Below are 26,791 nucleotides of genomic sequence, written 5' to 3'. Positions count from 1 at the left end.
CTCTCTCTCTCTCTCTCTCTCTCTCTCTCTCTCTCTCTCTCTCTCTCAAAAATAAACAAACATTTTAAAAATTTTAAAATAAATAAAATAAAATAAAGACTTTGGTAGTTTTGATAAGGAAGAGAGGAACATATACAAATTCACCTTTTGTAGCAATGAATCAAATCCAGTAAACAAAGAGCAAGGGATTCGGGAAAATAAACCCGGGTTCACGTGTTGAGGACCATAAATAAATTACACAAGGAGACCAATGAAAATCACTCATCAGGCCCCAAGGAAATCAGAGGTCCTGAGCATCTCGCACATAAAATTGACTTCGGAGTTCTGTAGAAACATTTTGCTGGAGAGTCACTGAAGGCACAGCCAGCAAGCGGGTGCTCAGGCTTCCTTCCCTGGCTGATGGATGGGACGGCACAGAATTCAGCAGAAGAGGAAAGAGCTGAAACATGTATTGGTAGATTTTCTCCCCACTTAGTGGCAGGAGACTGAGGAAAATTCAGCAAAAGAGGGACATGACTGGGACACAGATTGGGACACAGAGTGACAGGAAATAAAGACGATGCAAAGTTTGGAGGACCTGGATAACGTGTGCGGGTCATTTAAAGACTATCTACAGGGGCGCCTGGGTGGCTCAGTCGGTTGAGCGGCCGACTTCGGCTCAGGTCACGATCTTGCGGTCCGTGAGCTCGAGCCCCGCGTCAGGCTCTGTGCTGACAGCTCGGAGCCTGGAGCCTGTTTCAGATTCTGCGTGTCCCTTTCTCTGACCCTCTCCCGTTCATGCTCGGTCTCTCTCTGTCTCAAAAATAAATAAACGTTAAAAAAATTTTTTTTAAATAAAAAAAAAAAAGAATATCTACAAAGCTGAGACACACTTCTCTTCCACATTTGATTATTCATGGTGGGTATTTGCAATATAGACAATTTCTTTTTAACTCCTGAAATCTAGAAAAAATTTTTTTAAAGAACCAATTACTTGAAACTCGGAAACCGGAGCCGTAGACACGTGTCACATGCGTCCAGATGGCGTGTGCTTTGGCTTTCCACGGAGGGTTCAAGTCTGGCTGTATTCCCTTTTGGGAAATGGCCCTCCTCGGTTTCGAGTTCATTTTGGCTTTCTCAATGATAGGGTTTCGATTCAAACAGATAACAATGCCAAGAACTAAAAATTTCACCATCTAATTAGGGAGGGGGAGACTCAGTATGGCCTTTCTTTCCTAATCATCTGTAGTTTGAAAATGACTTGATGAAGGCTTTTTATAAAAGCCTCTCACTTTTCCCGGTACACGAACTATTGTATTGAAAACCACTGGTACGAGGCGATGGGCACAGAAGCAGAGGAAATGTACGCCTAACCGAGGGAGCTAAAGGAACGAGGGCAAATAAGAGAGCAGAAAAAGGATGAGGCTTAAGATTTCAAGGTCAAACGTCGCTAAAAAAAGAAAAAAAAAGCACTACTCAACACACCTATCAGGAGGCGTCACCTGGATGAACACCCAGTTAGTCTGGGTGAGGGTAGCTGAGGGTGTAGATGAGTTGCAAGGTTGAATGAAGCAAAGCAGAAAAGGCCTAGAATTCGTGCGGGTTTGGGTGCGTATGTGTTTCCTGGGGATCCACTGTTCTATAGTTCGCATTACTTCCTCAGCTGGTCCTGATCCAAAAAAGTCTAGAAACGTTGAGCTAAGAACATTTCTACCTCTAAAGGAATATATTTAGAGTTTAGAAACTACCCACATCCCCAGATATATAACATCTTGTTTGCATCAAAATGCGTTTTAAATATTGCATATTGAAATAAAACTCAGAAACTCAGAATTTAAATTTTTTTTATTTTTGTTTATCTTTATTTATTTTTGAGAGAGAGAGAGAGACAGAGTGTGAGCAGGGGAGGAACAGAGAGAGGAGACACAGAATCCAAAGCAGGCTCCAGGCTCTGAGCTGCCAGCACACAGCCCGACACAGGGCCCGAACCCACGAACTGCGAGATCATGACCTGAGCTGAAGTTGGACGCCCAACCAACCACCCATTAATTGAGAGACAGAACATGTGAGCAGGGGAGAGGAGTGGGGGGGGGGAGGGGGGAGGGAGAGAGAGAGAGAGAATGAGAATCGCAAGCAGGCTCCACACTCAGCACAGAGCCTGATGCGGGGCTGGATCCCAGGACCCTGGGACCATGACCTCAGCCCAAATCAAGAGCTACATGCTCAACCGGCTGAGAGCCACCCAAGCACCCCTCAGAAATGTAAAATTCACAGTTTTCCATGAACTGTTTTTCAATCAACAGTTCCAAAGACGTGCTAGCGGGGCCAACGCCTTTACTACAGTAAACACACTGACTTGAAATAAATCCTGAGCAGGTACCTCTTTCTTGCCTGTGTGCCTCTTACGCAGGTCACATCATCCCAAATGGCAACTTTAAAAACAATGCCTTACGTACAGTAAGCACTTAAATGAAATTAACAAAAGATCTTTAAGTTACTAGTGTAAAACAACCACACCAAAAAAAAAAACAAATCCCAGGTTTGAGCCCCCACTTTGCCATCCAGAGCCCAGGTGACTCCTCCTTCCCCCATGAAATAATTTTCCAACACGACATCTGATCCTGTGACAGAGAGGACTGATGCTCTAGGCAATATCCCCACCCTCACCCCAACGCACACGGGGGAGCCCGCCAGTGAGGCAGCCGCCATTCCCTGCCAGGGGACCCTTCCTGGGCTCCACCATCTGCATCAGGAAGATACTCTGACTGTCCGCTACACAGAAATCTATCATTCTCAGACACAGCGTCATAAATTGGTGAAGCACGCCGATCCATGTTTGAAACAAGCATCCCCACATGCAAAAGCCATACGGAAGAGTTGGCTGTGTTTACTGAAGGTGTCTGTGTGTGTGTGTATGTGTGTGCGCACGCGTGTGTGTGCGTGTGTGTGTGTGTGGCACATGTGTGTGCCTCCCTTTAGAGAAATAAGTAAGGATGTGAGGAAGAATGGCTTGACTGTGGGCCTGGTACCTTCAGAAATGTTCTAAAATGCCTCTAGAGATCTTGGCGTGTAAGGGTCTCCATTGTCCATTACTCAGTGCCGTATTTTAACAAACGTCACAGCATAAAACTGTGGGGTTATAAAGATAAAATCATTTCGTGAAAATAACGGGCGACCGCTTTTGCTTTGGGACTAATAAATACTGAGGATTCTGGACTATCTGTTTCCCTTACAACAGCATCATTTGGTGAAAAGTCGGCTGTGAGAGCGCATGTTGCCTGGGATTTGGCCGGCCCAGACACTTTGCATGGGAGGACAAGTTGATGTGAAACTGTGCTTCAGAGTACTAGGAAAAATATACAGGAAAGTAAAACACTTCTTAAAGCATTATGACTAATTTGAAAGAAAATACCACAATTTCGATGGAGCATTTGCTCATTCAACATTCGTTCAATAAATATCAATCAAGCTACTATGGTCTGCCAGGCATCCTAATGTTATACTGGGGCCAGTGGGAAGGGATGATTTTAAATAAAATTGAAATTAAGAAAATTATTTTTATCCTAGGCAATTTCCTCTATTTGGATTTTTTTTTTAGTTGCAGGATACTGTTTCAAAAAACATTAAGCATATTGTCCCCAAACCACATGAAATGTCCTAGATGTGTCAACTATCCAGAATCATACCATATTTGAAAATGTTTTTCTTATTTAAGTAAGTCCCTACGCTCAAGTTGCAGCTGTTACAAGTTGTTTGTCATTCAAGTGACAATTTTTGTCGACGCTTACACACTTGGGTGCTGTAAAAAAACCGGAAGACTTCTCAGAAGGCAGAATCTCTACTTTCTAGAAAGGAAAAATTGCAAGGGGAGACCCTGGGTGAGAGCATCAAGGACTGTACTCACCTGGGAAGTGGGAGCTGCTGACACCACCTACGGGGACAGTTGGAGCTGTTCTATAGAACCTAACATACATTGTCAGTTATTTACTGACCCAAAAGTGTTGCAAGTGCTTCGATGTAAGTTCAAACTTCTCCTCAAACATGTCTTCTTTTTATCTTAAAAAAATTTTTTAATGTTTGTTTATTTTTTGAGAGAGACAGAGACAGAATGCGAGTGGGTTAGGGGCAGAGAGAGAGGGAGACACAGAAGCAGAAGCAGGTTCCAGGCTCTGAGCTGTGAGCACAGAGCCCAACGCGGGGCTCGAACTCACGAACCGTGAGATCGTGACCTGAGCCGAAGTCGGACGCTCAACTGACTAAGCCACCCAGGCGCCCCTTCAAACACGTCTTCTGATTTACTTCCGGGGTAAGGCAAAAAGTAAGAGCCTTTTCTCTAATGTATTGCTCATTTTACATCATCTGATCTCTGTTTAAGAAAAGTAAGCATTTGGGGCGCCTGGGTGGCTCAGTGATTGAGTGTCCGACTCTTGATTTTGGCTCAGATCATGATCCCAGTGTTGTGGGACTGAGCCCACGTCAGGCTCCACACGGAGCCTGGAGTCTGCTTAAGATTCTTGCTCTCGCCCTCTGCCCCTCCCCCCACTGCTCGCACTTTCTGTCTCTCTCTAAAAGAAAAAAAATAGTAAACATTTAATAAAGGAAGTGTGTTTACTTTGATAAAATACAACAGATTAGTTCAGTAGCATTCTAGCACCTTAATGTTGACATTACAGGATTTCATCATTCAGCACACCTGCCATTTTAGTAACTCTTCTTAAATAGAATTATTTCTATTTCTGTAATTTCTACTTTATGCATATTCACTCATTTAATCATTACAACAATCTTCTGATGTAGTTATTATTGTTGCTGTCATTTTACAATCGAGGAAACTGAGGCACAGGAAAGTTATATGATTAGCCCAAGGTCACAGTGTGGTCTATGATGGGTTGGGAACATGGACCTAGACATCAGCTTGAGGGTCAACCCTCTTGCCTTTAGACTAAAAAGACAAATGCACAGCTAGAGACCAAGAATTGGTCAGATATCTATAACTCATGGAGCACATCCCCTGGCATCTCTAATCTTTATAAAAACACTGAGTCCAATTCCACAGAGAAGTAATTAATTGTTAAATCCCTCACAGCTATGAAGTTAGGACCCACAGCCAGGTCTCTCTAAGTTCAAATCCAAGACCTCACACAGACTGTTGGCAAAATGAAAGGTGAACAGTAGCCTGAAACCTTTCCTGGAAGAGCATGTGACCCAACCGGAGATTTTAAAAATAGTCTATATCTGCTTCTTTATTGTACTTGCTTATTAGCTTCTCTACAGAGAACATCTTGACTATGCTCACGCAGAGCAACATGCACTGGAGATCTTCAGTTCTTTGAAAAGCCCAATTCTGGACACTCAATAGTGTGCATCATCATTCTATTTCCAGAAACTAAACAGACTAAAACATTCTGTAAATATTCTCATCAGTTCCCCACACATAGACATAGCACAGTCAATGCAAACCAGGCTTAGTTGTAGATGTTTCAATCCTAAATGATTGCTTATCCAATAAGAATACAGTTACTTGGGGACTGACTTTTGAATCTGGGGTTCTTTGGGGGGAAATTTTTTTTTCAATTTTTTTATTTTAGTTGACACACAATGTTATGCTGGTTTCAGGCATAGAACAAATACCATATGATTTCACTCGCATGGGACATTTTATATTGCGTATAAGTTTTCAGATGACTAGTCACTTGGGAAATTTATCATTCATTTTTCCAGTCATAAATGTCCCCCTTTCCCCTTAGAGGAGGGAAGCCTGGACTTTAAATTTCTCCCCCCCCCCAAAAAAAAACACCGCACCTGAAAATAGAATCATTCATCAAAAGGGTGAGAGCTCATTTTATCATCAGACTGCTTCATATACGTTATTTACTCATGTGTCTGTACAACAAAGAAAGCTGGGTAGGGAGCAAGGTGACACGTGACATTCAGAAGTTGCAGAATTAGACTGAGAAAGTGAGTCGATATGCGTATTATCTGTATTAGCTCAGGCTGCCGTAACGAAATCCCATAGACTGAGGGGCTTACACAACAGGAATGTACTTCTCACAGTTCTGGAGCCTGGAAGTCAGAGATTGGGGTGCCAGCATGATCAGTGTCTGGTGAGAGCTCTCTTTGCTTCTCACTGTGTGGTCACATGTCTTCCTCCCTCTTTTCATAAGGCCACAGTCCTGTTGAATGAGAGCCCAACCTTTAGGACCTCATTTAACCTTATTTGGTAACTAGAAACCCTATAAGGGGTTAGGGCTACTGAGCGTGGGGGCACCTTCCAGTCCACAGCATGATCTGAAAATACAAATCAAGCAGTCTGCCTACAGTCCCTGGTGTCTTGGCTCTAGAACATCTTGATTCTGTCCCCATCCTGGCCCCCGGCCCAGTCTGACACCAGGGCGGGCCACATACAGCTGACGGTGTGGCTACCAGCTGGCATTCGAGCACGGCTGGGCAGGGCAAAGAGGCCAGCACAGGAACACTCACTCAGGTGTGGGTACTCGTCCCTGAAACTCTCTGCTTGTGGTTTCCTTCCTTTCCAAGTTATTTTCATTTAAGGATCTCATTTAATGTACATCCGTCAGTTGTCAAGCAGGAGATAAAAAGATGGAAAGTAGGTGTGAGAGAGGGTCAAAAGGAATCAGAAGGATTTGTTCGTGTACTGGGCTGAAGAGCCTCCTCCCAAAAGTCATGTCCTTCCTGGAACCTCAAAATACGACCTTATTTGGAAATCGGGTCATCGTAAATGTAATTAGTTAAGATGAGATCATCCTGGAAGAGGGTGGGCCCTTAATCCAATCTGACTGGTGTCCTTATAAGAAGAGAAGGGACACAGAGGCACACACACAGGACAGAGGCCCTGTGACAAGAGAGGCAGAGATTGTAGTGATGCATCTATAAGGTGAGGAACCCAAAGGACCACCTCGGCTACCAGAAGCTGGGAGAAATGCGCAGAATGGATTGTTCCCCAGAGCCTTCAGAGAGGGCATAGCCCTGCTGACATTTTGACCCTGTATTTCCAGTCTCTAGAGTTGTGATAGAACACATTTCTGTTATTTTAATGTGTGTTGTTTATCACCTAGTTTGTGATACTTTGGAGTCTAATAGGTACAATCTGGAAAAAAAAGAAAAGAAAAGAAAAGAAAGTAATTCAAAGGCAAAATGAATTACCGGTTGGAAGAAATACTCAATTCTGCGTTAGTTACGCTCTGTTAGAGGTGGCAGGAGGGGAGCAGACAGTGGGGAATAAGCAAGCCCAGGAGAGAAGACAGTTCCAAGGTCAGGGTCATCTACACAGACGTGGTGGATGAAGCCCTGAGAAAGAAATGAAATGACCAGTAAAGAAAGTGGAGATTGAAAGGGGAGGGCGTAAAGACTGATTTCGGGCATCTATTTACACTTCTGAGCAAGGAAGAAAAGATAAGGAAAGAGATAATGTAGAAATATGGACGAAGTCAATCAGGACAGGGTACGGTAGTTCGCCAACCAAAGGAGGGCAACCAATGGAGGAAGAAGGTCAAGGGCACAGATTCTTCAAGGAAGTCAGAACTTGCCCTTGGCACGTGATACTAGAAGTCATGGGTGACCTTGAAAATGTTAAGTTTCAGTACCATGCAAGTGGTAGAGCCCAGACCACACGAGATTAGGAAGAGCAGGGGGTTCAGACTCTCCTTTCAATAAGCTTTCCAAGAGGGGAAAAAAAGTATGAATGGAAACAGTAACATGAAAGTTGCGATAACCGCTGAGCATCGGTGTCATAAGAAATATGATAATCAGGGGTGCCTGGGTGGCTCAGTCGGTTGAGCATCCGACTTTGGCTTGGGTCATGATCTCACGGTTCGTGAGTTCGAGCCCCGCGTCGGGCTCTGTGCTGACAGCTTGGGGTCTGGAGCCTGCTTCAGATTCTGTGTCTCCCTCGCTCTCTGCTCCTCCCCTGCTCACACTCTGTCTCTCTCTCTAAAATAAATAAAATAAAAATAATTTTAATAAAAAAAATTAAAAAAAAAAAAGAAATATGATAATCTCCAAAGAGGTGATGGCAGAGGTCCCAGAGGAGAAGGTCCGAGACAAGCAAGAGGCGTCCTGACAGCAGCACACGTGGGGGATCAGAGTAGACAGGAGAGTCTGTGTCTGTCTGTGTCTTCCTGTGACAGGAAACACGAAGACAACGTTTGAGGTAGGAGGAGCAGGGCTCAGGCTCCAGAAGTAGAAAGTGGCTACCTCTTGAGGACTGGAGAACAGATCCGTGAGGGGCTAGGGGTGGAAATTTTCAGACTCCCGAGGAGAAGCTTGGGAAACCCACTGTCCGTAATGTACAAGCAATCAACAGAAATACCCCCAAATCTTGGGAAACGATGAAGGGCCAGTGAAAACTGGCGCAAACGGTCAGGGTACCTGGCCTCTGGCTTCTCCCGAGGCTGGAGAAGAGAAAATAAAATGGTGGCAACCATCTTGACTGGGGATTCTACTGGTCATGGGGTTACTGAGGAGAGAGGGAGTCTAGGCTGCTGGGAGATGTGCTGTCCTGTCTCATCTGCCCAGAAGCGAAGTCACAAAGGGCTGACAGGCCTTGTGACTCTGCCCGGTGGCTTTCTGGAGTTCCCGCCACCAAACCACCTAGGGAGGGACTTTCCTGCCCTTGGGTTAACCTAGCACACAGGAAGAAGCACCAAAAGCCCCACACAATATAATCTACACTTAACTCAGGTCCTGACCTTGAATTCACCCTGATCTCTTATTCGGAGTCAAAAATTACATCTATAAATTGCGAATCCTGTTTTCTTACAGAATGGCGCACTGCCTCAACATATTTCGATTCATGACATCTGATTTTAGCTTGATGATAACGATGACCGTATTATTGCCATCACTGCCTGATATTATTTTGCAAATGATCCTGTTGTTCTCTTCAGTGTTCCTGAAATAAAATCTCACAGATGAACAAAAGACCAGAAGAAAATGCACTTGGGTCCAAATTAGAACTGACTGACTTGGCTGACCATCTGTTTCTCCTATCTAGAAAGAACCCAACATCATAGAGAGAGCAGGCAGAAGGCCCCTGTTAGCAGAAGACAAAATGAAACTACGTTTACATTTAGGTGGAGGCAAGGGGAAAATCTGGGTCAATGTGTTTGGGGATATTTCAAAAACTGGGGTGACATCTGCCTAAAGACGGCAGCGATATGGATGTGAGGTGATAAAACCTTTAAACTATGGACTGAGCAGGGGCGCCTGGATGGCTCAGGTCATGATCTTGTGGTTCATGAGTTTAAGTCCCGCATGGGGCTCTGTGCTGACGGCTCAGAGCCTGGAACCTGCTTTTTGAACCTGCCCATTTGATGCTGGGCACATTCAGAACGTGATTGAGTGGACTGGCTGAGCCGCCATCTCTGAGAAAACAGCCCTGTACAGAAAGGAGTCAACGTGGAACGTCTAGAGCTGGCTTCATTAGACAAGCCTGCTTGTGGGGCGCCTGGGTGGCGCAGTCGGTTAAGCGTCCGACTTCAGCCAGGTCACAATCTCACGGTCCGTGAGTTCGAGCCCCGCGTCGGGCTCTGGGCTGATGGCTCAGAGCCTGGAGCCTGTTTCCGATTCTGTGTCTCCCTCTCTCTCTGCCCCTCCCCCGTTCATGCTCTGTCTCTCTCTGTCCCAAAAAAAAAAATAAAATTAAAAAAAAAAATAATTTTTTTTAAAGTCAGATCAAAAAGACAAGCCTGCTTGTGAGGCTGCCTCTTGGCCGATGTCTAGGAACTGGAATTTCAGGAGAGTCCCCACCACCTTCCTGTGCCTAAACTATACAAACAATATGGTTTAGTGAACACCAGAACACCTGCTCTCCTTCCGGGAGTCTGGAATTTTGGGACATGCCAGTCAGAGGGTGCCCACGTGACCAGCCTCCAGGAAAATCCTTGGACACTGAACCTCTAATGCATCTCTAAAATGCTCGGGAGACAGTACTTTACATTTGCCGTCATTAGTCCCTGCTGCCGGGATTAAGGGTGTCCTATACGACTCCATGAGGAGAAAAGTGCTGGAAGCTTTTGCCTGGTTTCCTCCAGACCTGTCCCCACACACCTTTTCCCTTTGCTGGTCTCATTCTGCACCCTCTCGCTGTAATACATCACAGCGGCGAGGCCATATTCCTCTGGTGATCCTTGGTAGGAAACCAAGGCGCATGTTAGGCTGACCCAATACCTTCATGGCAGAAGGTGTGTTTTCTACACACACACACACACACACACACACACACACACACACACACACTGAGATGCTCCAGTATAAATATTTTTTATACTCCAATATAAATATTTTTTAAATATTACGTTAACAAGTCTTTAGCCATGTGTCTACTTGTCTCAGAAGTTCAAAAGTCAAAAACATATTTTTTTTTGTTCGCTTCAAGCTATAATCTTCAATACAATTTCTAATTTGGAGAACGAGGAATGTGTCGTCTCTCTGAAGGCTCACACTTAGTAGACCTTCTGTTTAGTCTGGCTCTTTCAAGATCCCACTGGTGGGTTCTTTCTGGAATGGCAGACTCGAGCAGCTCATCTAACATACCTGTCATTCCCAGCGTCAGGTGGAGTTTGCTCTGCGTTGTAAACAGCCCTGCTGTGAATCACTTTCAGGTGGCGATGGAATACCATGCAAAAACTTACTTCGTGAGAACAGACTTACATGGCAGAAGTGTAACCAATTAATGGCTTTAAAAAGGAATGAGACCAGGTCCCTCCCCGCTTCCTGTGCCCCTGCCCAGTTTTTAGTTGTCATACTCTCCCAAAACACGGCGCAATGAAAATACGACATGTCTCCACCTTTCCAATTCTAGTCTGCTGAATCCCTCCTGTGCTAAGAATAATTTCCAGTGTTTTTAATGAGGTTCTGACTTGCCAGAAATCTAGAATCTAGATAGATTAGATAGATAGATAGATAGATAGATAGATAAATGATAGATGGACAGACGAATAGATGGATGGATGAATACACAGAAGGATGGATGGATGGATGGATGGACAGAGAGACAGAAGGATGGACAGACAGAGGGATGAGTGGAAGTAAAGAAGAAAGAAAGGAAAATGCCCCTTTAACAGCTTCCATTTGGCCCTAAAAATGTCTTTTTCAGTGAATGTTAAATTAATGCTTCTTTTTGTTCCTGCAACATCCTAGTACTTTTAGAATCAAAGACGGGGCTTTCAGGTGACGATGGGTGATTTAGGTCCCTGAAATCATTTTGATGCAGATCTCATTCCCTTTACTCATAAGCACCTTGAGGGCAGAACTGGGTCTTATCACCATGGCAACCTGAGCAGCTTTGCAGACATTGCCTTGAAAATGCCCAGCGACCAGGAGTCAAATTAAACTATAAGTGCCTTCGAAGGCGGGAACATGGACTCTCTTATAGCCGGGGGGGTGGGGGGGGGGCACAAATAGAGACAACCAGCCACATTGCAGCCCTCCCTGCCCCCAGCAGCTATGCCCCCAACTCCAAAAGGGAACAGGGCACCTCAAATCTTCTTAGTTTAAGTTTGCTGAAACTTGAAAAACCCGGCCTAACTGGGGTCACTCTACCTATGATGCAACTGCTTTCCTCAGCCTAAGATGCAAACCACCATTTTCTCAGATGGCCACCTCTTTGGTGAAACCTTCCACACCTCCCCAGGCAGAAACGCCGAAGGTACGCGTTCCTGTGGTGTCTACCTCTTTGCCTGTCACCAAGCTCACCCCACACACAGCACCGTAACCTCTACCCACAGCTCCCTGGGAGCAGAAGTCATCTCCATGGAGCGAGGGGGGGGGGTCTTCAAGCCCAGATCCTGCCTTATCTACGACAACCAGACCCAAACACAGCATTCGTAAACTACAGTGAGTGTTTCATGTCAAGTGCTGGGGCTTTGATATTTAATGTGGGCAGAAAATTGTTCACTTTTACCCAAAATACAGGAAAAAGATAATCACCCGTGGACTTGAACTCATTGATCCTCGGAGATAAAATTCTCCTTGAGTCATCAGTAATAGAGGTGTTCAGATGGGAAATATCCTAACGGAAAATTGGGCCAGTGCTAAAGAGGGAGGCAGATCTCTGGGAATAGTAAAATGTTCACTTTTTCCATTTTCCAAATCCGGTTACCCTTGGGCTGTGTCTTTGATGTTAATGTAGCTAAACCCCCAGTGAGACTCTCAGAATTTTATCAGAGGAAACAGACACAGAATACTGGGCTCGCTCGTCGCCAGCCTCCCTAATCGGGAAGAAACTCACAACGGGCCACTGAGTGAAACCCAAATATAAAATCGCCGATATTGTTCTTTGCCGGGACGGCGTCTTCCCTATCTCCACATCAGCCGTACCTCCCCAGGCACACCGCCATCCACCCTACTATGTTTTCATTGGGCCATCTTAATATTCTGATATTTAAAAGGCTCTCGTCTGCACTCAGAGGAGGTGATAAGGATGTTCGAAAATGAGTACGGACATCATCGCTCTTGTTCTTCCGGGCTCATTTTCGTTAGGTAAGAAGGCGCCCCATCGGGATCCACGGGGTTAACGGAGGACACTAGATGCACAGGGTGTGCCTGTCCCTGAGATGCCCTCCCACCACACGTTCCCCGGTTCCTATCATCCATCTGCCAGAGTACGAGAGTGAAGGTCAACCAAGTGCTATCCTGTGGCCGGGTGACAGCCCGGGGAGACAGCAAAGCAGAGAGCACAGCAGCATCAGACATTATGTGCCCCTCCTTCCCCGGGGGGAGTTTTGGGGCTCTTACTTCTCAGCCTGTCTTTTCAGCTTCGGCTGCTATTAAAAAAAATACCACAGGGCACCTGGGTGGCTCAGCCAGTTAAGTGTCCAGCTCTTGGGTTTCAGCTCAGGTCATGATCTCAAAGCTTGTGAGTTCAAATCCTGCATCGGGCTCTACACTGCCAGCTCAGAGCCTGCTTGGGATTCCCTCTCTCTCTCTCTCTCTCTCTCTCTCTCTCTCTGCCCTTCCCCCATTTCCACATGTATGCACTCACTCTCTCTCTCTCAAAATAAATAAACAAGCAAAAAAAAAAATTAAAAAATAAAGGCCATAGAGTGGGGGGCTTAAACACCAGTCTTTTATCTCTCACAGTCTGGGAGGCTGGAAGTCCAAGTTCAGGCTGCCTGAACAGTCAAGTTCTGTTAAGAGCCCTCCTCTGGGATACAGACGGCCACCTGCTCACTGCCCTCCTCTGGTGGAGAGGGAGGGCTCTGGTGTCTCTTCTTTTAGGGACACAAATCCCATCACGGGGGCCCCACTCCCACGACCCCCTCTAACTCTATTTTTCTCCAAAGGCTCCACCTCCAAATACCATCACACTGGAGGCTGGGACCTCAACTCACGAACTTTAAGGGGACATGAACATGTAGTCCATAACAAGACCACTGGACGATTCTTTCCAAAGATCATTTAGAATAAATGCACTCATTTATGCTCGTACTAGGGGTGATCTAATGACCTCATCTGCCAGAGAAGCACTGCTTGATGCCTGAGACTAGAGTCAGGCCAACCGAAACCTCCCCCGGAAAAAAAATCAATGATGACTTTATGTGCAGTAAGCTAATGAGACCATGCAGCTCACGCCGAAACCCAGACAGACATGACTGGTGCCTCTCACCCCCGGAAGAACATAGCCCAGTCACCGATCTGCTCAACCAAACTAAAGAGCAAAAACTAGGAAGACGTGCCCTTTCTTTTTATAGGAACACACGAATATTTAAATATGTTTTCCACTGGAAGGATTTCCTAGGCGACAGACACCCACTTACCTCAGCCTGGATTTCCAAACACCCCTGGCCTAGAACGTGTGCATAAGCCTGACACTCACGGACCAGGAGCAGGCCTGGAGCTCTGGCCTCTCCCCGGGGTGCTCTGGACTCGAGAGGCTGAGTGGTGGCACCCACAGACCGGTGGGAGGACAGCAGGGACCCGGAGAACAGGCAGCTTCCTTTCACTAGCACCATGTGCACACGCGGGGACAGCGGCCAGGCCCTCGGTGACCTGCGGGAGCTCCGGCTTTCTGGGATCAGCCCACAGCCGGTCTTCTCTTCCCACTCTACCCGCTGAGGCAGACATGCACACAGGCTCCTTTTCACGGCAGATTTGGCTCACTGCCTTCTTCCACCAAAGGAAGCGACGCGTACGGAGGAGGCATGTCCCCTGCGACAAATTTCCCAGCCAGACTCACCGTAGGCTGGGCTGTCTCGGAATCCCGGGAAGACTGAGGCGGGTGACCGCCCCTGCCAACCACCAAACCTAAACCAGATCAGCAAGGGACCACCGGGGTTATCGGTTTATTTACAAATCACAGACAAATTAACATTTTGCAGACCATCTACCGTGCACACGATCTGGGATGCCTTTGCTGGAGCTGAGAGTTCACTCAGAAAAGCCCCTGAGTCCCTGGGACTGTGTGAGCCCCGGTGCTGTGTGAGGCTGCCCCCACTGCTGCCCGGAGGAGGGAGGCCCCAGGCTCAGCTTCTGAGCCTCCCTGCCTCCTACGTGTGGTTACCTGTGCCCTGCCTCACGCGGGGACCTGGCCACCAGCAAGAAATATAATCCTTCTCCACCAAAATCACCCAGAACCCGCTTACTGATTAAGATCCCCAATGCTTTTAACCATTTTGTCATCTTCAGTGGCTTCGTGACTTCCTTCCCTGGGCATTTGTGACAGCCTCACTGGGTGGGGGCCAGGCGCTGGGAGCAGGTGCACCAGTTACATTACAAGGTTAACTTCCAGACTTCTATTTACAGGTCATAACGCTGCATCGGGGCCCTGTTCTCAGGTTAAACTCCTTGAGAATGAAAACAGCTCTAACTCCCTCTCTTTCTGTGCGTGTCTCAGTCTCTCTGTTTCTGTGTCTTTGTCTCCCCATCTCTTTCTCTGTATACAAACGTACACACACACACACACACACACACACACACACACACACACGCCACGGGAACCACACTGAGCATCTTGGGAATACCTCGTGTTTGATGAAATGGCTAGCTTATAAACCAACAAAAACTTGCTACTGAAGTATTCCTTGATGAGATAAAAGCCTATACTATATTGGTTTTTGTGGATACTTTTGTGGAAAAAAAAAAGGCCAAGTGCTTATCCATGGTACACATTGTTTTCAAAATTTTGCCAAAGGATAAAGCTCTAAGGCGTGACTGAGGAGACAAGAGTGTCATCAGTTCCTGTTAGGAAGACACCAGCTTTGGGTTTGCATATCAGCACCCTCTCCCGCTCGCCAGATATAAAATTCCTTTAATTTAATTAGGTTCATGTTTGAAGAAAACAAGTCTATTCACATAGATTGCAAAAAGATGAAATCTGCATGGGTAAACCGCTAATTAAAGATGCCAAGGGGGGTGCCCGGGTGGCTCAGTCGGTTGAGCGCCCGACTTCAGCTCAGGTCATGATCTCTCAGTTCGTGAGTTCGAGCCCCGTGTTGGGCTCTGTGCTGACCGCTCGGAGCCTGGAGCCTGCTTCCGATTCTGTGTCTCCCTCTCTCTCTGCCCCTTCCCCTGCTCATGTTCTGTCTCTCTCTCTGTCTCTCAAAAACGAATCAACGTTAAAAAAAAAAAAAAAGATGCCTAGGAAACATAAGAATGTACACATTACATTTTTAATGTATAACCTGTATTATTAATATTTATTAATGTTATGTATGTAATAATAAATTAATAAATATTAATATATTTTAAATATATTTCATTTCACATATATTTATATATGGTATAGAATTTATATATAACATATAATTATTTAATATACAATATTAATATATTAATAATAAATTGATAAATATTAATATATAACCTGTATTACAAACATATAAAACATACCTATCGATATAGATGTCTATATCAACAGGTATACAAAACCTTGGTAGATATTTCTATCTCCCACTCAGATCTCCAGTCGTTCTCTCCTGGGCACGTCTCACTCAAGTCAGACAGGTCATGTGACTGGCTTTGGCCAATCAAATATTCACAGAAGTGACATATGTTTCCTCAAGTAAAAATCCATTTGTAATCCTCCCCTGTTCCCTCCCCCTCCAAGGCAAACCCCAGAAGTTGTCCCATGGCTGTTCTATGACGGCCGCACCTCCCTCAGCCCAGGCCCCTGAGTGTGAGAGACTGCAAATACCGTCCTGCATTGTCCCCCTCAGTGAGCCCACCGGCCCTCAACATGTGCATGTGAATGCCCTTCCACTCTGGCCTTGGGCTCAGCCAGATGGACTTGTCATCAAATCTCTCCATCTGCCATTCAGAAACTGAAATGACCTCTAAACAGAAGCCAGTAAGACCATTCACCAAAAACAACAAATAGGGGGCACCTGTCTGGCTCCAGCCGGAGCACATGTGACCCTTCATCTTGGGGCCCTGAGCTGGAGCTCCACGTTGGGTGCAGGGATTGCTTAACACAAATAAATAATTTTTTTTAAAAAACACCACAACAAATAAAAGTGCACAGGTGAGTCCATTCTGACTACGTGTAATCATATTTCAGTCATTAAGCCTACTATTTTTTCAATACTTTAAGTTAAATCATGGTGGTTTAGACATTTAATGTTCACTGAAGTTAGAGGGAGTCTGAGCTGAGCGTGTTAAGAAAACCTGAAAACATCAATTACGTGACAGATTACTGGACGTACTTTAAAGACCAAAGATTTAATTTTTGGTTTGGACTTTCTAATGGTTTTGTGGTTTGTCTGGTTTTTTTTTAATGGTCCCTGAATAGTAACCTATACTGTCTAGAAAACCAAAAAGCTGAAAAGCACAAATGCAGGGTCACCATGAGAACTGAGTTCTAATTTCCTATCTCTGTAAACGGGCAACATTTTGGTGGTATTCAAGAGTTACATAAGACATGTGTGTGCACATGTGGACACGCATCCACACAGACATACAGAGGAAAGCAAGCATTTATAATCAGCTTTAGCTGACTTGGTACTCATCATCGCTCTTCTCCAAGACCAGCCCACAGTCACTTACTCTCCAAAGATGAGCAAAACAGGAAACGTGGGTACCGCCCATAGGGCCTTTCCAGCTAAGCAGCAAGGGGGCAAGAAATCTACTTAAAAACCATGAGAAAAGAACTAGCACCTCTTAGAAACTAAAATTTCAGTTGTGTCACTTCCAGGTTCCGGAAAAAAAACAATAAATTATGTATTTTATATATATTATATATATATATAAGATATATATATAAATTTTATATAATTATATACATATAATTTTTAAATAATAAATTAAAATAATTAAATAATAAATTAAAATGATTAATTAATCAATTAAAATTTAAATAATAAATATTTAATATAATAAATTATACATATAATAATACTATGTTATATATTTCATATATATCCATATCCATATATATATATATATATATCTCAGTGCTGAATATATATTCTGAGTAGAATCTTCAATAAAGAGGTCAGAGACACCACATAGCTCTCAAGGCATTTGAAAGGGTCACAACATTCGAAACCAGAGCTTCTGTTTTCCAGATTATAGTTGGAGGCTATCAGTCCTAAGCATATTACTGATGACTCTCCCAGATGCGATAACCATACTGCCCTATTTTCAGCAGCAGATATAAGCCAAAATTGCCTCAGAGAATAACATGACGGTGGTACGCACAGTAACTCATTTCTACCCATCCATCAGTCAATTCACTGAGGAATGTCTGTATCGAGTCGGGAAACCGATATAAAGCACTGATGTCACACAATCATCAAACAGCATCAACCAGACGTAGGCCAATTCTTAGCTATGATGGACACATAGCCAGAGACCCAATTCAATACCTGAAACGAGCACTGAGAAGGTGAGCCCGGCGCCCTGCGCCCCGGACACGCCCAGCCTACCTGAGATGAGTACCACGGTGTCTTTCTCCCATGAGACCACGGTGACGTACGCCTCCACCGAGGAGGGGATAATGCACTTGAAGACCGCAACATTGCCTCTCATGGTTTTCTGGTCCTCCACACGGACTGTATAGGGCTCCCGTAAAACTGGAAGGCAAGGAGAGGACCGTTGGTAAGACCTTGGCAGGGGCTCATTCTGGGACAACCTCATTCGAATATACACATGGTTGCTTACATATAGTGATTGCATCGACTACAGCTATTGCAAAATAAATTAGAGAAACCTGCAGTTCGTGTCTTGAAAACTTTCATTCCCTGGACAAATGTATTTTCCAAAGGGCAAGAGCGTATCTAGAAACAGCTCATCCGCCCCCTTACATACACCTGGAAGGGAGAAGTAGCTTCCTCAAGGAGGCACGATCATAAGACACTGCTCTCCGTGTCCTTTGAGGACGAGGGAAGAATTTTCTGACTATAAAGAAGAAGGGGTTAAAAAAATCAAGAAAGGCAACCTCTCCTGAGAATTCTTAAAGACTATCTGACGATTAAAATAACTCCTCATAAGTAATCTCTTGTGCCAGCTGCAAAGCAGTTTTGGACACAATTATTCCACTTCCCATGGCTTCGGGAAGGAGGCTGATGAGGAAGCCTCTGGCCAAGCACCTTAGGAGCACCCGGAAAACCTTCAGAGGTGACATCCATGAGCCAGATGTCTGGGTTAGAGGTGGGGTGGCAGTGGGACCCTTTGCCCGCCCTTCAAGTCCACCTGACTGGGTTCACACCCAAGCCCAGCCACCTGCACAGTGAGTGAGTGCCCTAACCCTCCACATAATGGGGATTTTGATGACAGACACCTACCACGAGGGCAAGCATAATGACTCAGTCCGTTAATGTGGATGCCGCACTCAAAACGGCACCTGCCACAAGCAGGTTGGGTGAGGCTACGTGGACCAACAGCCAGAACTGGAGTCACGCCATCGCCTGATGTGGGGGGAGGCCTCTGCCTCCCGGATAAGGAGAAATCAGTGCTCTAATCCCAGCTGTGCCTCACCCCAGCTTGATAAATACGGAAGCAAGCCTCACTTCTGCAGATCTTTATTTTCCTCAGACTTAAAATGAGGGGGTTGGGACTGGAAGATTCTCAAAGTCTGAATTTCAGAAGTCTCTGGTTTTCTCCAACAGCCCCAGAGACAGCTTACTATCTCATCATCTAACCGGCTCTCTTGATGTTTTTAGTCATCTACTGGCCAAATGTGTGCCAAGAAAGCCGGCCATGAAATTAACTTTTAAAGAAATTGGCATACCGACAAAAATAGGAATGAGTTTCTAAAGGGGAATCTCTTAATAGGCATAGGTGAATGCTCAAGGAGAATGATCTTTAAGACTGGCACTGGTTCTGTGATATGCATTTTAGTATTAGAGTATGCCACTACTCAGAGTATTGCTCCCCAAACCCCACCGGTAATATCAGTATTTATTATTTTCCCGACCTGGAGAATTTGTTCATTCCTGTCTCAAACCAGAGAGATTTTCAGAGCTTTGGGACTTTTCTGAGACCCCCATCCCTGCACTCCATCGCGGTCCCGTGCGATGTGCCAGGGGGCAATTCGACACCTCTTGCAGAAAAGTCCACTGGGCACCAGCTCAGGGTGACCAAGGGCCTGGCCTCAGAAACATCATGATCACACACAGGGGCAGGAGCTCACTTTGTGCCGGAAAATACCTCGGTAAATGAAACCCTGGGGAGAGTGGAGGTCTACAGTCATAGGACGGAAAGAGGTGACAAAGAGGCAAAGTAACCAAAGTCATCAATGAACGAGAATTTGGGAGTGGTGGAGAGAAGAAGACAGAAGAGAGAAAGGGGTTGAGAAGAGAAGAGGGGGGGACCGGACAACATGGCCAAGAGCCGCGGAGTCCCTCGGCACAGGGACAAGGCCACCTGAGCGAAGTGCTGGAGTCCAATGTAAGTCTGTGTGTTTGGAGGATGTTTGCTACAAGCCATAAAATCACTTCGGCTCCCCACACTTCCTGTGAACCCCACGTCACGCACATAAATGGCTCAGGTGGAGGAATTTGTAACGCAAATCAAAAACAGGGTGCCTCTCTCTCTGTCCCAGCCAGGAAGAGCAGGGACAAGGGAAGGTGCCCAAAGGGAGACAGAAGAAGTGCCTTCCTAAAAGGCCTGCGGCCACGCACTAGGCCTGGTCACCGGAGCCACAAACATACAGTGACCAACTAGGGACTTGCCCTGTTTGTACCCAAAGTCCTGCAGCCTCGGAACCCCTCCGTCCGGGCCTCACACACAGCTTCCCGCTGGCCTCCCGTGAGCCAGGGTCAAATGCCTGGGACTTTTGTTCCTTCCATCCCCCAAGCCAGCCCCAAAGAGCCCAGATCTCCTTGAATCAGGGCTACAAACTGGGCGCACCGCACCCCACCCAGCTCAGAGAGAACAGACGTCAAAGGAAACGCCCCATTCCCTCACTAGATTCTTCCTTCTGCAAAGACAGACCACGCATGGGGCCTTTCAAAAAATTACTGTAGAACTTTTAACAATGTTTGGCATACAGTCGGTACTCAATAAATGCTTGGAGAATGAATACATAGACGTAACAGGGCTTCCCTTTTACGTGTACTTCTTTTTTTAATGATGTAATTTCTTTCTTTCTTTTTTAACATAAATTATGGTCCAGTTGGCTAACATATAGTGTGCACAGTGCGCTCTTGGTTTTGGGGGGTAGATTCTCGTGGTTCATCGCTTCCATACAACACCCAGTGCTCATCCCAACAAGTGCCCTCCTTAATGCCCACCACCCACACTTCTAACCCTATTGTAGAATATACACATATTCTACATTTGATTCTGTAGTCATTACCTATTATTTTTAAAAAGCGACCCAGGTTTTCACGATAGATCTCCCCCTTGTGAGTAAAATTGTTTACTCCTGAGGCCCCCACAGCTTAAGAGGCCAACACTACTATCGATCAGGATATACGTCTCATATTACAATTCAAGTCTCCCAAGGTCACAGCGAGCCTCCCAGGATAGTTGGGTAAATCTAGGCCTCACTACAACTAATTATGGGAACAGAGACCAGGCTGCAAGAGTATGATCCAGGCAAACACTAAGTGTTATTTTAAACACGACTGACATTTGCATCACAAAATAGTGTGACCTAGGTCTCGCACCCTGGGTCCTAAGCTGGGCTCTCCCCAGAGCAGACAGGAGCTGGGTGAAAGCGGCTGATCGTAGACAGGATCCCCGGAGAACCAGGGAGAGGCTGGGGAAGGAGCGCAGGGCAGGGCGGGCAGCTAAGCCAGAGTGTGACTTCAGGGGAGTCCCAGCCTCCACCTGATCCGAGAGGAGCTGTGAACGTGAGTCCCGCCTCAGAGCTCCATCATCCCGTGCCAGGAGCTGGGACTTTATCCTTAGAGCAGTCTGTCCCTGGCTTGGGACTGGTCCCAGGGCAAGGCATTCCCAGGCACTTCCCACTCTGTTTGTGTGTGAAGCGGGTCCGGGGCACGAACAGTCTTCTGAAGCCTGTCTGTGTGGGTTCTCAGCAACCAGCACGCAGAGCCAGGGGATCTGACTCCAGGGCTACCGACGGGAGTCCGCCTTAGTCAAACTTACCAGCTCTGAAATCTTGCCATTGAGATCTAACGCGGTAAAAGGGATCAGAAGAGACAATCTGCAGTGACGTGGCTTTGGGGGAAAATCAGGCGTATATAGTGAGCAGAGATCACACAGCTGGTGTGCCTTTGTAGGACCCGCCCCTCCCTGTTAGACGTCATCCTTCCAAATGGAAAGGCCCTTCCAAACCTAAGTGTTAGTAAACAAGGAACAGTCTCTTTTCACAGTCTACCATGAAACTAAATTTAAGCAAGTCAGGCCAAGCACCTAATTTGTGGGGCCCAGGGCAAATTGAATATCCAGAACCTCTTATTTACCAAGGAGGGGAAAAGTGCCATAAGGATCCTAAAACTAGAAAACTTGCTCTTTTTTCCTGTGGTCTTTCTCTCACCCTGCCACGGTGTTTTTCATTCGCTGCTCGATGACGCACTGCCTGGGGCAAAGAACCACTGAGGCACTAAGCAGGTGCAGGCCTCCACAGGTGATCTGGGCCACACTTCACCGGGCACACACAGCCCACCAGCTGCAGGGCTCCCTTCTGCCAGTGTCTGGGCAGAAGTGCGAAGCCCCAGCCGGGGATGGGAAAGACAATCTCCCGTCTCCATTGCCTCAACCCGGAGCGATTAGGTGACCTCTAAGAGACTGCAGCCTCCATGCTGGCTGGGGGAAGGGTGGCTTCTGCCACACCCCACTTGGGAGTGTCTGCACCCACTCCTACCCACACCCCACCCGGGCCCCGGCCAGGGGGGAAGGGGGCAGTGGCTGCTGGACAGGGACAGGGACAGGGAGCAGAGGCCAGGCAGGGCCAGGGCCCCAGAGATCAGAGGGGCAGCAGTGGACATAGTGCGGTTAGGGAGGTAGAGGCTAAGTGGGGGGGTCGGGGCACCCAGAAACTGGTGAGTGGACTGTTGAGATCCCTTCTGGGGGAGGCGACATGAGGCAGGACCATGTAAGAGCCGAGGCCCCAAGCTCCCAGAGCACATTCCAGTGCCCTATCACACTTCACTTACTAAACACAGAAAGATAAAAGCATTAAATGTTTCAAGATGGCAATGGGAGAAGTTGAACCCTAAGCTCTGGGACCTTCTCAGCACTGGGCCCTATGTGACTGCACTGCTCCCATCCCATGAGGTTGGTCCTGATCCAGACTCTATCCATGGAGCAGTGGGGCGATGGCATGCATTTGTAGGACCCACCTACAATGGGGGACGATGAGGTGGAGGTGAGTGAGGGGAAAGTGAAGAATTGGGCACTGCGGGGGGGAAGGTAGGTCTGGGTGGCCTTCCTCCCCTGATGGGTTGGATTCAGACTGTTTCTACCCCTTTGATTTCTCCGTCCAAAGTGATAAACCACTAACAAATGCCCATGTGGGTTTCTCGGGAACACCAGAAGACTTAGGGCCAGGAGGAGGGTTGATGTCCATCTTTCCTGTTTGGGAAATGGTAATCTGAGGCACAACATGACCTCAAGCCACACTAGTTTTATAGAAAATGGTTTTTGTTCTATTGTATTTTGTAGCTGGTTACTTAATAAATTAAGAGATCTGCCTCAAACAATTACATCTTGAACACACCCTCATGTCAAGCACGGTCTCAGGGACTACGGAGATCCTAACATCTATGGAACAATTAGCTGATGAAGGCAAGTTCAGGTGGCAGAACTAGAAGAAAACAGAGACGAGGGCACAGGTGAGAGTCACAACAGGTAATAATGATCTAGGGAAGGAGTGAACCATGGAGCTTGTGAGTAGCTGGTGGGGAAGGAGGCACTTGAGCTGGCCCCGAAGGACAGGAAGATGCAGAGGTGGAGAGGAAAGAGAGAGGACTGAAGGTGATATGAGCAGGGAACATTGCAGAAACTGTGAGGACTGGCCCCGTACCTCTTAGCTAAACTGACTTCCCAACCGCAATTCCTATGAACAACCAACAACAAGCCCACAGAGACCTCCTTCCCTTCACCTGAAAATGGAAATACTATCTACCTTGCCGGGTCGTGCCGATTAAAATAGAGAATGGCCGGGCACATGGGGGGCTCAGTCGGTGAAGCGTCCAGCATCGGCTCAGGTCATGATCGCACAGTTTGTGAGTTTGAGCCCCTCCCTGGGCTCGCTGCTGTCAGTGCAGAGCCTGCTTTCGATCTTCTGTCCCCCCTACTCCGTCCCTCCCCCGCTCCTGCTCGTGCTCTCTCTCTCAAAAATAAATAAAACATTTTTTAAAAATTAAAAAACAAAATGAAAGAGAGAATGTCTTCAAGTGCTTGGCACAATGTCTAGCACACAACCGTTTTATTCACTGATCTCTCTGATCGCTGGCAAGGGGAGCTGATCTGAACTACCTTAGGCTCAAAGAGAAGACACCTTTGAAGACATGACTGCTTTGGAACCTGCAAGTGGGCTCTGGGAAGGGCACCTCAACCTCTTCCTCTTTGATTCTGGCTTCACCCTTCTCCTCTTCCACAGACAGGCTTCCTCTGGCTTTCTGGTTCCCATGGAGGATGGAAGGTGCCCCACCCACCTGAAGGTCCCCAAGCGTCCTGAGGATAGATGGACACTCTCTCAGGACTTCAATTTCAAAATCAGAAAGCAGAGAAACCAATGAACCAGACTGGTTGGCTGCTCTCCCTCAGGACAATCACCTGTCACCAGAGGCTCAAGACTTTTTTGAGTGACGTGGATGCCAAGAGATACTTAAGAGGCTTCCTGTGGGCTGGGCAGAGAAGCACGGAGGTGCCCACCAAACGTGCAGTCCCTATCAGCTACTGTTATTCTATTAACATCAAGGCAACTCTCTCAGGTGAATAGGTCAGCCAGATATTAGTACTTGCTTTGTCTTAAAACAACCTGATCCACATAAAATTGGGATACGATAAAACAGCATGTTTACTGACAAGTTTTGACGTATGTATACACCTATGAGGTCACCACCACAACCAAGATAAGGAACAGACCCATCACCCGAAAAGTTCGATTGTTCTCTTTGCAAACCCTCCCTCCCCACCCCACCCCCCTCACAGGCTGCCACTGGTGTGTTTTCCAGAATTACAGACTAGGTGACACATTTTAGAGTTTTATATAAATGGAGTCATACAGTGCATACATTTTTATCTGGCTTCTTTCACTCAGTATAGATATTTTGAGATTCCTCCCCTGTTGCTGTGTTTACCAACACAGCACTCCGCCCCTCATCTGTGGTTTTCCTTTTCTTCATGGCTTCAGTTACCTTCGGTCAACCGAGGTCTGGAAGCACATGATCCCCCTTTCTGACGTATCATCAGAAGGTCAACGGTAAGCCGAAGGCTACATCACGATGCGTACTTCACTCACCCCATTTCATGTCACCTCAGAGGCACTTTATCATCTCACGTCACAAGAAGGGGGAGGACACTATAATAAGACATTTTGAGGGAGAGACCATATTCACATAGCTTTTATCACGGCACATTGTTTTAATCATTCCGTTTTATCACTTTTGTTGTTCATCTCGGACTGGGCATCATTTATAAATTAAACTTTATCCCAGAAATGTACGTATAGGAAAACACACGGTATACGTAGACTTTGTTACTATCCATGGTTTCAGGCATCCACTGGGCATCTTGGAACACATCCCCCGTGGATAAGGTGGGGGAGCTCTGAAATACATTCCTTTTCACCCCATTTTATGGTTGAAACACAACTTGTTTACTCAGTCATCTGTTGATGGGCTTTGACCCATTTTGGGCTATTACAAATAAAGCTGCTATGAATATCCATGTAAAAGTTTTGGCTTCCTGGATTTGCTATGTTTTATAATTTACTGATTTTGACTCTGACTTATATTATTTCCTTCCTGCTTATATTAGTTTTAATTTGCTCTTCTTTTCTTGTTTTAGGATAGAAGCCAAGATCAGTATTTGAGACAATCTTTAATTTCTAATTGGGGTTTTTTAAACAATAAATGCCCCCCCCAGGCACTGTTTTAGTGGTGTCCCCAAAATTCTTTCTTAGATATTGTGCTTCCATTTTCACTCCATTCAAAATACCTTCTGGGGCACCTGGGTGGCTCAGTCCGTTAGGTACTCTTGGTTTCAGCTCAGGTCATGATCTCATGGTTTCGTGAGTTCGAGCCCCTCATCAGGCTCTGTGGCACAGAGCTTGCTTGGGATTCTCTCTCAAGAACCTAGGGAAGAATCTAGGGATTCTCTCTCAAGAGTCTCTCTGCTGCTCCCCCACTCATGCTGTCTCTGTCTCTCTCAAAAATAAACTTAAATAAAAATACCTTCTAGTTTTCCTTCTGCTTTTTCTTTTACACCGACTATTTAGAAGTGTGTTATTTAGTATCCCAGTATTTGGGGATTTCCTGGAGTTAGTGACTGCTAACTTAATTCCACTGCAGTCAAAGAAGATATTTTATATAATTTCGTTTTTAAAAAAATTCATCTGAGGGGGGCCTGGGTGGCTCAGTTGGTTAAGCGTCTGACTTCAGCTCCGGTTGTGATCCTGTGGTTCACGGGTTCATGGGTTCCACATCAAGCTGTCTGCTGTAAAAGCTCGCTTTGGATCCTCTGTCCCCCTCGTTCTCTGCCCCTCCCCCACTCGTGCACGTGCTGTATGTCTCTCAAAAATAAATAAACGTTAAAAAAAATAAAAAAATCCACCTCGGACTTGCTTCATTTCTCATAATATGGTTTGGTAAATTTCCGTGTGACCTTAAAAAGTGTATGTATTGTGCCACTGTTGGATTCAATGTTCTCTATTTAAACGTCAATGTGGTCGAATATCTAACACTGCCCTTCAAGTATTCTCTATTCTTGCTGATTCTGTCTACTGCTCCTTAATAAAAAAGGGATACTGAAATCTCCAATGATAAAGTTTGACTTGTCTGTTTCTCCTAGAAATTTTACTCTTGTTTTTTTTGTTATTTAAATTCAAATTAGTTAACATACGACGTAGTCTTGGCTTCAGGGGGAGAACCCAGTGATTCATCTCTTACATAGGACAGCCAGTGTTCATCTCAACAAGTGCCCTCCTCAATACCGATCAGCCATTTAGCCCATCCCCTCACCCACCTCCCCTCCGGCAATCCTGTTTGTGCTCTGTATTTAAGAGTTTCTTATGATTTGCCTTCCTCTCTGTTTTTATCTTAATTTTTCCTTCCCTTCCCCAATGTTATCTGTTGTGTTTCTCAAATTCCACATGAATGCAATTATACGGTATCTTTCTTTCTCTGACTTATTTCGCTTAGCATACTACCCTCTAGCTCCATCCACATTGTTTCAAACGGCAAGATTTCATTCTTTTTCATTGTTGATTAGTTTTCCATTG

General features: G+C 46.0%; 1 protein-coding gene across 1 annotated transcript in view; it reads right to left on the bottom strand.

The window, feature by feature from the left end:
- The window catches only part of DSCAM (DS cell adhesion molecule), a 665,388-nt gene that overhangs the window by 599,230 nt on the left and 39,367 nt on the right, over positions 1 to 26,791 (bottom strand). Inside the window, exon 3 of the mRNA XM_040484971.1 lies at positions 17,862 to 18,008. Coding sequence (XP_040340905.1) covers positions 17,862 to 18,008 — 147 coding nt within the window. The remainder of the gene's footprint in view (positions 1 to 17,861; positions 18,009 to 26,791) is intronic.

Source organism: Herpailurus yagouaroundi, unplaced genomic scaffold (assembly GCF_014898765.1).
Source record: "Herpailurus yagouaroundi ecotype Mexico unplaced genomic scaffold, PumYag 162, whole genome shotgun sequence".
NCBI lineage: Eukaryota > Metazoa > Chordata > Mammalia > Carnivora > Felidae > Herpailurus > Herpailurus yagouaroundi.
This window is presented reverse-complemented; position numbering and strand designations above follow the sequence as displayed.